This window comes from Cydia splendana, chromosome 2 (assembly GCF_910591565.1).
Source record: "Cydia splendana chromosome 2, ilCydSple1.2, whole genome shotgun sequence".
Lineage (NCBI taxonomy): Eukaryota > Metazoa > Arthropoda > Insecta > Lepidoptera > Tortricidae > Cydia > Cydia splendana.
This window is the reverse complement of record NC_085961.1, coordinates 26508857-26524150: the sequence shown is the minus strand read 5'-3', so window position 1 is coordinate 26524150 and position 15294 is coordinate 26508857. Positions and strand designations below refer to the sequence as shown.

At 38.4% G+C, this 15294-nt stretch overlaps 1 protein-coding gene across 5 annotated transcripts in view; it reads left to right on the top strand.

Annotated features, from left to right (window-relative positions):
* The window catches only part of LOC134806074 (AN1-type zinc finger protein 6), a 254528-nt gene extending 239800 nt beyond the window's left edge, over positions 1 to 14728 (top strand). For 3 of the 5 annotated variants that reach the window (XM_063779341.1, XM_063779339.1, XM_063779340.1), the window contains 3 exons: positions 6006 to 6203; positions 10209 to 10347; positions 13281 to 14728. In XM_063779341.1, the coding sequence (XP_063635411.1) occupies positions 6006 to 6203; positions 10209 to 10347; positions 13281 to 13429 (486 nt within the window). In that variant the 3' untranslated portion in view covers positions 13430 to 14728. Of the gene's footprint in view, positions 1 to 6005; positions 6204 to 8442; positions 8632 to 8753; positions 9195 to 10208; positions 10348 to 13280 lie in introns of those variants that run through there. The other 2 variants (XM_063779338.1, XM_063779337.1) reach the window with 2 other exon arrangements.
* The last annotated feature ends 566 nt before the right edge of the window (positions 14729 to 15294 follow it).

The following is a 15294-nucleotide window of genomic DNA, read 5'->3' as shown; positions in this document are numbered from 1 at the left end:
CTTAAGAGTCCGTTTCTAATATTTTAAATATATGTGAACCAGCCAACAATATATCAATACCGTGAAGGTAGGTAGGTACATATAATTATATCACTTGATTAAATTATGAAAAGTCTCTCATTCATATTATATTAGACAGCAGCCAACCCAAACTACGCTATTTTTTATACTTTTGGTCGGCCAGACGGCCAGAGGGCGTACCGCGAACGCCGAAGGTCGCAAAATGCGGGCATCTTTCTCGTTTACTCCAATTAAGGCGTTAATAGAGTGACCTGAGTGACAGAGAAAGATGCCCACAATTTGCGAACTTCGGTGTTCGCGCTAGGCGCTCAGATTTTCGGACAATTAAAAAATCTACACTACTAGGTTCATCATACCTTATACATATTAATAATAATATCTGGGAGACCAAGCTTTGCTCGGAAAACATATAAAAACTCAAAAATGCGCGTTTTCCCAGAGATAAGACCTAGCTAGATCGATTTATCGCCCCCGAAAACCCCCATATAGTAAATATCATCGAAATCGTTAGAACCGTTTCCGAGATCCCTGAAATATATATAAACATATGTATATATTTTATATACATATATATAAATAAACATATAAATAAATAAACTGAATTGCTCGTTTAAAGGTATTAGATTTAATGAAATAGTAAAAAAATTAGGTATAAGGATGTATTGCTGACTGAAAACAGTGAAAACTAAGTCATAATTTATAATACCTATCCCTAATATGTTATAATTATAATAGTACCCACCGAGTGAGTCACCGTGTGTAGGGTTCGCGTACGTATAATTACTCGATTACTGCATCATTTCATAAATGTCAGTGAAGTAGGTCAGCTAGGTTGAACTTGACAGATGACGGGGGACTTTGGTTACGTAACCTGTGTTTGCGGATCGCCGGCTTTTTCCGAGGGCACATGAGCAAAGTCGAAAAGTTTTCTAATATATGTAGCTGCGGAGTTATAAGAAGAATATAATACCAATTTTTGACAAATTTCCTGGTAATTATGAAATATGTGGTTATTTTATTTGTCTATTTTACCGGGAATAACAATGACGTCGCACTATATGGAAGAATATTTTCTGTTGGCTGGATTTCCTTATTCGTGCTATAGGTACTAGTACCTATTTTACCTCTTATAAGGCAGTTTAGTTTTCTGACAAGTCTGTACTTCAGCTAACCCTTCAAACTTAGGGTACTTTTCAGTAACACGCTTAGATTTAATTGCCATACACAAGGTAGATTTGGTAAAACATGTACAGTAGCAATCTTGTCAGTCCAATTCACAAACTATATTAACTATTTTAATACATAAACAAATAGGGATCAATATCACCTTGGACAGGGAGCATATTTTATGACATGTTTTTATAACTATTTCCAAAATATATTACATAGAATTATATAAACCTATGAACTTATGATCTGACTAGTTATATCTTATACCTTTAAACGAGCAATTCTTGTATATTTATTTATTTATATATATATTTCGGGGATCTCGGAAACGGCTCTAACGATTTCGATGATACTTGCTATATGGGTAGTTTTGGGGGGCGAAAAAACGATGGAGGTCTTATCTCTGGGAAAACGCACATTTTTGAGTTTTATATATGTTTTCCGAGCAAAGATCGGTCTCTCAGATATTATAATACAGTTATAAGATAACGTCTTTGGAATATAATTATGACATGGGCAAGATCAGCAGATCATAGGTAATTAACTAATTTTGTTAAATTATTATAAAATAAAGATATTAAATATAAATTATTATTAACAGTGATCGGACAAATCATCGCTGAACCATCAAAAATCATTTATATCTCAAAATAGGACAAGATTTATTAAACTCATATTATGTACACAGTATCTTTATAAAATTTCCAGATTATACTCAAAAACTGCAGTTCAAAATTGTTAAAAAAATTGTATCATGTTCCATACAATATTTATTTTTGCGATAAATTGTGATTATTAAGTATATTTATGTGGTCCCGGGCTACGGCAATGAACATTAATTTATTTGCAAACGACTAGGTATTTACTTTTACGTTCCCCAAAGTAACAAACATGCATGATAATATGCATTAAATCTACATTTGAAACCAAAACAATCAAAATATTTACTTATTTTTAGTAAATGTGCAAATTACGAGTAAACAAGTTTAGTTCAACCGGATTTATGAGGATAAGTACATTTTCTTGTGCGTTGTGTGGACAAACCACATAAAAGAGATACCCCAAACATAGGTATTACCCACTCTTCCTTGCCTGTAGTTCGTTTTTTTAGCATTAGAAAGAACTTGAAAGAAGGTAAGCGATCTTGACATGTCTTTTAATTGAAAAACGCTTTTTAAAAATCAATAACTATTACTTATGAAAGCAGAAGAATATAAATGATCGTATTAGATTCATAATTGTTACATATTTGCCGTAACTTATTTTTAAAATGTGTTTTTCAATTAAAAGACACATCAAGATTGTTTACCTTATTTCTAATGCTAAAAAAACAAACTATAAACCCATGCAAGTATTACGCAATTACGCACCTATTTTTTCCTGTCCAGTATGACGAAATTCGAGTGCATTGTGGAAAGTTTTGAGCTAAATTTCTATGGAAGCTAGGCTCATGTAAGCCCGGATTTTTGGAGAAACGACCGTCCAGGAAATGTTAGGATTTTTAGGGTGATATACGGACTTTGTCAGGATAATAATTTTTTTATGACATGCTTAATAGAGGAATTGTGTTTTTAAGCCCATACACAGGCGTGAATACTTATTTATAGAAATTTAGTTTAGGCGACATAGCGACTAAACTTAAACAGTTTTAGCGAGGCTACCTATAACGTAATGACGCATAGCATAGTCGGCAAGTGAAGTATTGAAGTGGGCGAGGTGTTAATAATTATCTTGGCATGATGTTTTATCGTTAAAAGCTACCGAGAAGATCATTTATTTAAAAGACTTCACCCACTTAACTACTTCTACTTCTTATGTATTTGTCAAAATAAGACCTCTGAAAAACAGAGTCATGTGTTTAATTAACTGTTTGCAATCCATATCTGTTCCTATGTTATCTCGTAACTACTAAATGCTATGCATACATTAATGAATCAAAGATAATGTAGATGTGCATGTATAAGCCCGTTAGATGGCGGCATTTTCAGGGTAATTTACAATTAATGAATTAAAATGCCCGTATAATGCCGCCCTTGAAAGTCTTCTATGAGTTGTATGGCTTATCCGATCTGACATTAGCAACGTTTTGCCGCCACAAAACACTTAGGGCCACTTGCACCATCCCACTAACCCGGGGTTAACCGGTTAATCCTGGAGTTACCATGGGTACCAGTACAATTTGACACTGGGTTAAGAAGTGGAAACCCCGGGTTAGTAGGTGGTGCAAGTGGCCCTTAAAGTATTTGTTAACTAACCAGTAGCCAGCAGGCCTCTTGCTTCCAAAACCGAACCAAATGTTTGGTTGCTCAAGTTTTTAAATCGATATCACAGGGACTCGTAGACATACTTAATTTGCCTTTTTTGTATAATAATTAATAACACAGAAGTGCACGTAGATGTTGCCACATAGTGTAGATATGCTAAAAAACAGAAGCATTTGCACAATACACCAAGGTTAGCCTGCGGGCGAACTTTTACGTGCCTTTTATATTTCTTGGCGCTTTTCATGTAGTGTTGCGCATTTTACGCAGTGGTGTATTTTATAAAATAAAACATGAATGTTTACCTGATTTAAAAACTGTAATCGTAAAAGTATAATCGTTTGTTGAAATGAAACTAGAATTTAGAACCATATTAATAACGGTAATTAACAAATGTTTTGCACTAATAAATGAGGTTTTAATTTAATGACTACATCTTGACAATAATTTTATGTTTGGTCAGTTTGCTTATTAAATAACTAGAATTATTATAAAATTCACACCAGTGTCAGTTGCTAGCGTTAGCATGCCAACACTGACATAATATTCGCCAGTTCAAGTGCACCGTTCGCGGACCACCGATTGGTGCAGTAGGCTCAGAGAATGGAGTTTTTGAAAATTCGTAGCGCTTAGTTAGTTAGTGCTTCTGGGCATTTTCCGCAAATCGACAACCATTGTGCCTATTTTGCGTGAAACGAGGTAGCGCTATACTCTAACCACCCCAGCTCCTCCATGAAGCCTAGCAAAGTTTTCAGGTTGCTAACTGCTAACTCTTTTAGTGTGCACGGAGTCCCTAGGTATTTGCTCCTGTATACTTCTACCTGTTTGCAGTGCACATGGGACTGTCTGCTTTACCCATATTGTGTAGGTGTTTTGTTATGTCCTGTAATTAATCCTACTATTTTACGTAGTTCAAGTTGGTGTCTTGGTGTTTTCAGTAGTGTTTTGGTGAGCTTATAGTTCATTTCCGGTAAAATATTCTTGGTCTGCCTGCATGTGTCCATTTCATTCCAGTACATTGTGCAGTAGACTTAAATGTTTTCTGAACTCATTGCACCTTAAGTGATTAAGATTACAACAGTTTTGAGAAACAGGCTGCCTTGTTTAGCCGCGCTTTCACGATATAATGATATCGGCACAGTTAATGATGATATTTGTTACACAATCAGTTTGGCTGAAGATACGTTTTTAATAAAACACTTATGTACAATTGGACAAAAGTGTACGAAATAAATTATCGCAATATTTTTTTCTTACAATAGTTTGTCCCATAATAAATTAATGCTATAGGTACATAAAACCATAATCGCTTGGGCGTGCGCATATACGCTATCGTTTTTTAGGGTTCCGTTTATTCCTTTTGAGGTACGGTTATAGAATCACTCGTGCGTCTGACTGTCCGTCTGTCACAGCCTATTTGCTCCGAAACTACAGGACCAATTAAGTCGAAATTTGGTACACACATGTAAGTCTATAACCCAAGGACGTCCTTGTAACGTAAATAATAGAATTTTAGTTTAACAAAGGGGTAAGTTTTGAGACTTTTGAGGGGGTAAATGAGAAATAAGAAAAAAAAAACGTTTTGAAAACTATATCTTGTTATATTATATATCAAATGAAAGGGCTCATTGTGAGAATCCCACATATATTTATTTGACAACTTTAAAATAGTTTAGAAGTTATTTAAGAATAATAATGACCGGCCCCCTTATCTCCGAAACTACTGGGTCTAAAATTATGAAAAAAATACACACATACACAGGAAAACCTATTAGAAATGTGCAGCCAAGCGTGAGTCTGACTAATGTACGGAACCCTTGGAACGCGAGTCCGACTCGCAATTAGCCGGTTTTTTCTTTTCCTATTGATAACAAACTCATTTTCCTGTTTTTTTGGTTTCTGAACAATCGATGTTTTATGGTCTCGAAATAACCAGGAAGTCATACAAAATGTAATTGGGTCATAAAGTTTATATGCAAAAACTATAATAAATTTGACTAAAGATAAGTAAAATAACTATTTGGCGCGTTAATACCACAAAAATATGTCAGTAACATTTATAAAACACGTATAGTTAAATAATAAACTAATGAACCCAATTTGCTGTAAGTAAGCTGGTGAAATGGTTGCTGGTGCAACATCACGTTAGGACACGGTCTGCTTGATCAGTCGCCGCCACCGGGCCAAGGTCAGCCGCCGCGGATATACAAACATAGCAATTGGAAGTCCACCCGCCGCAGCGACTTACACAATAATAATAGAGCTGATTACCAAAGAAAAGATGGGCTACTTATGAGATAAGTGCCCATCGTAAGACTGCTGCTAAGAGTGTCCAGTGTAAGACTGCAGGTCTGTCACAGAAGTTTATAAATAAGAAAGAAACTCATCGACATGTTGCTGAATTTGCCGACATTAACAATTTAAACCCTCCATCTGGCAAACTCCCGCAGAGGGAAGGTCTATTTGAAATTTGTTTAATCGATAGAAAGTTAAAATTCCAACAACTGTATTATGTGATAATTAATACAACAAACCGTCGTGTCTGTATTCCAGGAGGCTCTGAAGAAGAAGCAGCAGCCGCCCGCGACGACGCCGTCGCCGGTGGCGGCGCCGTTCGTGCCCGCCGCGCCCGCGCCCGCGCCCGCCCCCTCCCCCGCGCCCTCCCCCGCGCCCGCGCCCGCGCCCACGCCGCTGGCCGCCGCCGCGCCCACCGTGCCCAGCCTCGCCGCCCAGCCGCAGCAGCACACAGACGTGAGGCCACAATCCTCTTCTTCTCTAAGGGCTCATACGCACGCGCTTAAGCACCGCGTGTCGCGAATGCTACCGCCGTTTTAGCCGGTTTTTTGTCCATGGAGGCGAAGTTGTTGCAAACGCAAGTGCGTATGTCCATGTGATTCGGTCATTAATTAATTACTTGCGACCAGTGTCTGCAATATCCGAGTATAAGGACAGCACTTTAGGGCGTTTTCAAATAAACACCTATTTAATCTACACTTATCCGTGATTCGGTTGAAATATGTCGATCGATGGTCCATCGACTCGACATCGTAGTCGTCTACCTAGTCCACTGATTGGTCAACTAATAGGTACTTGAATATGGCACCGAATAGAGTCATTCTATTCGGCCTCATATTGTTAAATGTAGATAGGTTTGGTAACTCCCTTCCCTTTTACAATCGGTTAAGGACAGTCAAGGCCTCTAAAATAACAATTTAACACGTCTCTGTTCGCACATTACGTACGAGGGTCAATTACGCCTGCCTGCAAGTTGTCCTTCTCTCCAGGATCCTCGAAACGGATGCTTGAAGTACTGTCATACGTTACTCTTCGAAGGCCGCAACAATATGACATGCGGTTATGGCTCTACAAATAAGATCATGTCAGATATTTTTGCGGATATCGTTGTCATATTATTGCAGGTGACTGTACGTAACTGTTTTATATCCTAGATACGGAGTTAGGGCAGTAGATTGGACAATCTGTCATTTTAGTATCTGATAAAAAATACAGCTCAAGTCTACTAAATACATAGAAAATACAGTATAGTATACTCTCGAGTACCACATATTCAACACAACTTGCTTTAATATGGTATTGACACAGACATGTGCAATCTGTAATCTCTAGGGCCACGCCAATCGAATCTCAAGTTGTATCGAGGTGCATTTAACCGCACTAAAGAGCCAAGCCGTTGGAGGTTACACCGACACCGAGGATTTATCCTTTTCGTTATAATCAGGAAACTTGCTTTACGAGTTTAAATCACTTTTTAGACGAATTCGTATAGATTTTTTTCGTATTTGAGATGTACTTGGCCTTAGAAGACAATTAATGAGTCACTGTTAGGGCACAGTATAATGAAGAGTACTAACGTACAGTATGGACACTCCCTGCCTCCCGTTGAAAGTGCCGCCCACCCGCTCTCGGTTACCTCACAGTTACCGGCTGGCAAGGACGCGACGACGCGGTGCGCAGAGCGGAGGCCACGTAAAATATTCAAATATTTACAAAACCTATCAGATCACAATGAAAACAACACAATATCTATATGAACAAAAAATAATGTTTTCAACTTACGTAATATACTGGTGGCCTGAATTTCCTTACAAAAATTTTGTTACTTCGTTTATACTGAATCAAAATAGGAAACTGTATAAATCGAGCTTAGATACCCACCTTACACCATAATACGATTCTTATTTCTTCCTAATTCGCGCAATGAGTTTTGAGTCATTGAGGTCATCGAACTTGACAACAAAATGGCGGGAACCCTAGCACGTCTTATCTCACTCACACAAGCATGGTACGCGTTCACCTACACGAGCTTAGACTGTGTGCGTAGGAACGCGTTTGTTTCATACATTTGATCGTCAGTGTCCGAGGTGTGGTTAGGGTCTCCCCAGATATACCTATCGACGAGGATTCGGCAAAAGCTTTATGTCCGCGCAATAAGAGCGAAAAAGCCGTCGACGCGTCGGCGGGCGCTGGCCGATACGAACCGAACGACGACTATTTCGCTCTTATTGCGCAGATATAAAGCTTTTTCGACATATGTGGGGAAACCCTTAGCGGATGTTTCTTCTCGTGTTTTAAACGTTCTTCCCATCTTCATTTTTGTGCCTTCGCTTCTAGTAGTTCTAGTTGACTTTAGACAAAACAAAATTGATGCTTTTGCCAATTTGTGCAAAGACCAACAAAGTCTGCAGCGACTTTGATAGCACCCGCAGTGCAAGTGTTATTTATACGTCATAATTACATAGAAGTTTGACGTTTAAAATAACACTTGCACTGCGTGGGCTATCAAAATCGCTGCAGACTTTTCTTGGTCTAACTCTACATCTGTATGGATCTTGGAGGTCTGAATTGCCTTCACTTTAAACTCTGCATATTAAATTCGAATTCATCCTCATGCTGACAGGAACTCTAACCTTTTTGTGAATAAAATATCATTGACATAAAAGAATGACGGTTTCAAATTTAAATAGTGTCACGCTGACAAACTTGACACTCGTGACTAAAATCTAAAAAAATATTTACATCGTATTTCTTAAATATTTACTGTAAATTAAAAATCAAAATATCATAGTTATTGCTCGTTATTAATTTGTAAAAGTTTTGTGAAATCGTTCTCAAGTCTTTCAATGATTTGAGATGGGGGGCGATTTTCTATTATAAAACGGTAAAGTTTAGTAGTTTTAAATTATACTTACGTACTTTTTACTTGAACAAATTTAATAGCTTAATAGCTGTTTCGATCGGCAACCAATAGAGCCCAGGTTTCATAACATTGTCGTGTTGCAGTCAAAATGTCCAACCAGAACCAAAACGAAAAACCCAATAATGGAAAATGACCCCAACAAAAAAGAATCGAAGGGTAAACGGCTACTAAAAAAAGCGCTCCGACGTAAAACTAGCAACAACAGCCAAGGCTCCGGCCAGGAGCATGCCCCCCCGGGGCGAGCGAAGAGCTTCGACAAGAGGGGGCAGGCTCTAGACGTGAACAACAGCGCACCTCTGCTCGCCGCCGCCGCCGCCGCCGCCGCCGACAGCGCGCAGCCGCAGCCCGAGCGCGCGGCCGCCGAGCACCGCCCCGCCAAGATGGTCGACATCCAGGAGAGCCGCAACGAGATCTTCGCCGCCGACACCCACGCCCACGCCCACGCCCAGCCCGACGATAAACCACTAAAACTTGACACGCCCCGGTCCCCCCAACCGGAAACTAGCAAAAAAACTCTAAAACGGGTGTGTTAGTTTGATGACGATTTAAATTCTAGCTTAGGACTGTCCTCGTGACGTAATCGTTCGATTCGGTGCCATACTGAAGTTATTCTTAAGATGTAGGGCCCTTACGCGTGTAAGGTATCACTATATTTAAAAGATGTAGACGTAATCGATAGTTCCGTCTAATCGATGAGTTTACCCTTGACGTCAATGACTGAAGTTCAATCTCGCTCGTTGTCGATCGACGATCGACATTAATTACAAAGAATTCGTTAAAGCGGATGCAAGGAACAGATGTTCATTTTTTTTCATTTCATTTTCATTTATTCACCATAAAGTAATATGTGCATTACATGGTATGTCGTTACAGGCAATCGAATACTTAAATTAAGTACAATACATTACAATAAGTAGAAATTAATATAAAAGCAATTGTTGTCAATCAAAATAATTATAAAATTTCCCTTCAATAGCCTATTTAACATTAGCAAAGTTATTCATGTCAATATTACAGTTTAAATATTCGGTCACAGAGTAGAAGGCACGCTTCCTGAAATAATTAGATATTTTATTTCTAAAACTATGTATTGGCAGGTTAGTTATTTCCAATGGCAGTTTATTGAACATTTTGATCTTTAAGTAAACGCCCTGTTTTTGACATTTTTTAAGCCGCACCTTTGGTAAAAGCAATTTGTGCTTGGATCGCGTGTTATAATTGTGTATATCAGATAATTTTAGAAGAGAGTCCGCTTGTTTGTGAATTTCTAGCAAGGAATTATAGATAAATAACGAGATTACCGTCATTATGCCTAGTTTTCCAAAGAGAGGTTTGGCTGAGTCTCGTCGGTTGACACCGCACATGATCCTCATAGAACGCTTCTGTAGTACTAGTACTTTTTCCTCGTTCCTCGTATAATGTAGTTTTAATTTCTTCGGGCGACCTGAGCGGATGTTTACTAAGAATATTTACTATGAAAACGATTGCCAAATAAGTTACGAAGCATAATTTGTAAGTTTTGTCATTATATTTTTCAGAAATTGGAAGAGGAGAGTGGAGCGGGCACGAGCGGCGCCAGCACGACGTCCGACACGGACGCGGACGACAAGGACCCCAGCAAGGACAAGAAAAAGAAGAACAGATGCGCGGTCTGCCGCAAGAAGGTTGGACTTACAGGTAAATATCATATTCCTTCTACACAGTTTATGCCGGTAGTCCGGTGTCGAGACGTTATGACTAGTAGAGAGTAACGTCGCAGCAATCTACATAAAATTGACTATATGTAGTCGTCTTTTTATGACTTGATTAAAGGCCGTAGTCGGTTTTCCATCGTAAGTTGGCCCTTAAATCAATTTGATTCGGGTTTTTTTTTGTGAGTACCTCTTATAGTGAAGGATATTTTTGCTGAGTATCAACATCCTACTAGTAACAGTTTTGACTTATGATTTTTTTTTTCTTTAATGTATTGTTTTTTCGGGATGTATTCAAGCGATTTGCTTGAATTTTTTTAATAGTGTTCTTTATTTAGGTATGCATCGATACTCAAAAAACGAATACCAGTTGTCATATAAAAAAAAAGAAAAATGAAGTAAAAAAAATAAAACATTTTTTTAATGTCGTTGCGAAGTAGTGACACCTCTAATTTTTTTTTCTAGTTGAAGACAGACATTGGCCTACTACTTGCCTAAATATCAAAATTTTCCAAACGGTACTTCCTGTCAAAAATTTGCAATGTGTGTGGTCAAGTCCTGTACTCAATCGGTGTTTTTCAATGTAGTATACAAACATTAAGTTGTCATTGGCATTTTACTCTTAAATACGACAACCTGATAAGAAAACGCAAACATAATCGAAAAGTTTGTATACTACATTGAAAAACACCGATTGAGTACAGGACTTGACCACACACATTGCTAATTTTTGAGAGGAAGTACCGTTTGGAAAATTTTGATATTTGGGCAAGTATTAGGCCAATGTCTGGCCAACAACTAGAAAAAAAATTAGAGGTGTCACTACTTCACAACGACATTAAAAAAATATTTTATTTATTTTTTACTTCATTTTTCTTTTTTTTTTTTTATGAGAACTGGTATTCGTTTTTTGAGTATCCATGCATACCCATACTCGGTCAAGCAAATCTTGTCAGTAGAAAAAGGCGCGAAATTTAAATTTTCTATGGGACGATAACCCTTCGCGCCTACATTTTTTAAATTTGCCGCCTTTTTCTACTCACAAAATTTGCTTGATCATCTATAAATAAAGAACAATATTTAAAAAAATTAAGCAAATCGCTTGAATACATCCCGAAAAACAATACATTAAAGAAAAAAAAATCATAAGTCAAAAACTGTCACTAGCAGGATGTTGATACTCAGCAAAAATATCCTTCACCATAAGAGGTACTCATAAAAAAAACCCGAATCAAATTAATTTAAGGGCCCACTTACCATGGAAAACCGACTATGGCCTTTAAATAACCTAATTATCTCACTTTTTTCTACCTCAAATTCTACATACTACTACAAAATTTGATTATGAAAGATGCAGGTTTTCTCTAATAGTATCGTTCGTAGCATTTTGCGTATGCAGCGATAGTAACAACGTGCGAAACGAGCGGTTAAAACTTCGTAAGAGCGGTTGCCCACGTCCGATTAGTGATAAGAAAATCTGTGTTATCGCGCGTGGCGATGACGTGCGGTGCGCGGTATTGACTCGGTCGCGCCGTCGGCACTTCTATCACCTTCCATCGTTCCGGTCGCTGTGAAATTGCTTGTACGTCATTCGAAAACTATTATTGTGTTTACCGCTTCAAATCGTGAAATATTTCAACCAACACATACACTTTCGGAGGTAATTGTAGCAATTAGGTATTAGCCGAACCCTGTATAAATGCTCGTTAGAACGTTTAAGGAAACTAACTAACCTGCACTAACAGTAAATTATTAATAAAAAAAAAAAGATTTTAACCGCCGCTTTGGAATAATTGTTATTATCCCTGCGAAGTTGGACTGCCCCGTTTGCATGAGTTATTATCCCTGCGAAGTTGGACTGCCCCGTTTGTATGAGTTATTATCCCTGCGAAGTTGGACTGCCCCGTTTGTATGAGTTATTATCCCTGCGAAGTTGGACTGCCCCGTTTGTATGAAGTGGCGGTTCTCTTTTTACGACGGCGACGACCACTTAAACATGACGTTGATGAACATCGAGTACCTAACCCATAAAAAAATGTCTCTAGAAACACCGCAACTTCATTGAGTTTGGGTTCGTTCGATGTAGATAAGATAACTTACTAAAAGTAGTCTGCGTATTAAACCGTGAAATAAAAATAATTTTTGACTGAAATTTTGAAGCAACAGTTGCTATATAGGTTTTGTGTAGATAGATTGCTGCAACATTGTAAATTTGTAATCGTATGAGGTGGCGATAGTAGACAATCTGTGTCTTTTAGATTACCGTGTCATGGTCGGCAATTTTGATGGACAGAATACATTTACTGTAATTTTATTGTCATCGGGACATTCAAATAATATATAGTCTTCTTCGGGACCTACCTTAATTTGATTATCATCTACATATTATTCTTAATAGTTGACTTCTCTCATTTAACTCCATTTTCCTTTAATTACGTTATCGGCAGGGTTAGTAGCAGGGTATTGGCAGGATCTAATAATTCATGTGAGTTCTATTTAGTGGGACATTCGCTTTATCTAAGACGTGTAGTCTAAGAAAAGATTGTGCCCCAAGTATGACAACAGAAGATAATGCTGTAAGTTGTGTAGTAACAAAAAATACTTAGTTATTGACAATATATTTTAATTTATTTTTGTTTGTATTGTTTTCAAGGGTTTGCATTTATACATTATTCTAATCTATTCCATTCCTTACTGACCGTGCATGTTAGAGGGTCTGTCATCTTGTGGCGTAAATTGGAAACTTAAACTTGACAGTTACACTTTGCGCCAATAAACAAGGGGCTCCTGTGCTGCCCCCTACAGTTCATGCAGAATCTTCTCGGGGTTATAAAACTCTTGCCGGGGTCATGTTGTACTCGTCAGGTTATTCTCGTAGAGTGAATCTTGATACTGAGTGTGAGTGTGTGTGTTTTGCAGGGTTCGAGTGCCGCTGCGGCGGGCTGTTCTGCGCCGTGCACCGGTACAGCGACAAGCACGAGTGCTCGTTCGACTACCGGGAGCTGGGCGCGCAGGAGATCCGGCGCAACAACCCGGTGGTCGTGTCGCAGAAGATACACAAAATATGAGCCCCGTCGAGCCCCGACCATCACGTCTATCCTTTACTCTAAATAAATTGTCGATCGAGTTTGTGTCTCTCATTTACGTATGTAGATTGACTCGGCGCCGGCCGCGCCGCGCCGCCTAGTATTTAGTTTACCGGATTCTTCGACAGAGTTTATCTTTTGACGGTTTTCGGACAGAATTTATCGTAAATGGCAATTTTTTACAGTAAATAGGACGCGCAGACTCGATCCATCTAAATTTAGATTTATTTGTGGCGAGAGTTTTACTTTTAAATTTTTATTAAAAGTTGTAGATAAAGTTCATTTGGGTAGGACTTCAGGATTAATTTCGAGATACGAGTAGCGTTTTGAATATTGTCCATTCACCTCCATTGTAAATATTAGATATAATTAATTATAGAAACAAATCCTATATATTGTAAAAAAATTAAAACTCCAAAAAAAGCTACATTGTTATGATTCCGACGGAGAGCATAACGTGCTTAACATTTACGAAGTAACAATTGTTAGCTGCTCAGCGAGCGGCGGGAGTCGCTCTCGTGTATATTGTACAGAAGTTAGCGATACTACACAACGACCGGCGGCACCGGTGTGCGCCGCGCGGTACACGGCGATACTGCACAACGACCGGCCGCGCACGCCCGCGAGCCGGAACGTCTCGGGTGTTAGTACTGGCATTTTGATTTGGGAAGTCGTCGCTTTCTTATTTGTCTAACATTGGCGTAAGTGACTAGTGTTTAGCGAGATTGTGGTGTGTATCGGATAAGGCGAGCATGCGCCGCGGCCGGCCTCTTCGGTCGCGCGACCGGTCGTGCGACTAGTCTGGCGACGCGACCGCCGCAGTCGTGCGACCGGTCGCGCGGCAGTCGGGGCGATGCCGGCCCTCCCCCGCACTGCTCTTTGTGTGAAAATTTTAAGTAAGCATATACATATTATAAGTAGTCGACACTTTATATTATAGTAGGAAAGAATTATTTAGCTTTTTTTCTTTTTAATCACAATATTATTCAAAATTGTATGTTTTTATTATGTAACTTGTTCATTTAGTGGTGATGTTGGATCAATAATACTTACGTATCTATTGTTTCGGTCGTTTGTCCACGGTAGACTTACTAATTGGTTGGACTTAATTATTTAATGACTTTTGTTGTATATTTTGTTAGGTCATTGATTAATTTGGTCTTTTTGCTTGAACATAATCAGATAAAAAGATGATGTTAATAATGAATGATTTTTTCTTCTAACTTGCTGTTTTAATTTAGTTATTCTTCTATTAAAGTCATTAAATTTTCAGGAACATGATACGTTGTTGTTTTCTTTGAATCTACCCCGATACAACAACATCTGTATTGTTCACGATTTTCCTGACAATGTACAGGCAGCGTCATATATTATAGATTCAAATAGTTCGGTACGAGCTAATTTGAATACCTTGGACGCTACCTACTATAAGCCGCTGACTGTACCTACGAGCATCAATCACAGTTGAAGGGGTTAAATAGTAATCACGGACCTGCGTCTAAAATGGACTGAGTATTAATATTAACCCTTTTCCAGGCCCCACCAATCTACAAGGTTTTTCAAAAAAATCCAAATTTATTCAAATAAATCCAGCTTTGATGACTAATTTGAAGATAAGTCACATTTTCGGAAAGTCCAATCTAATTTAAACTTTAAATCGAATTACTAAGGTTGAAATTCTATTGGCGCGTATGTGGTCAATAAATCGGTATCGTCTTGGGTCGTCCCATTCGTTTTTCGTCAAGTTCTTAAATTAGTCCTATTCTGCTTAATTTCGTCACTCATTCTACATTCGTCACAATCGTCGGTGGCTTTCAATGTAGAATGAGTGACGAAAGCAGAGGACT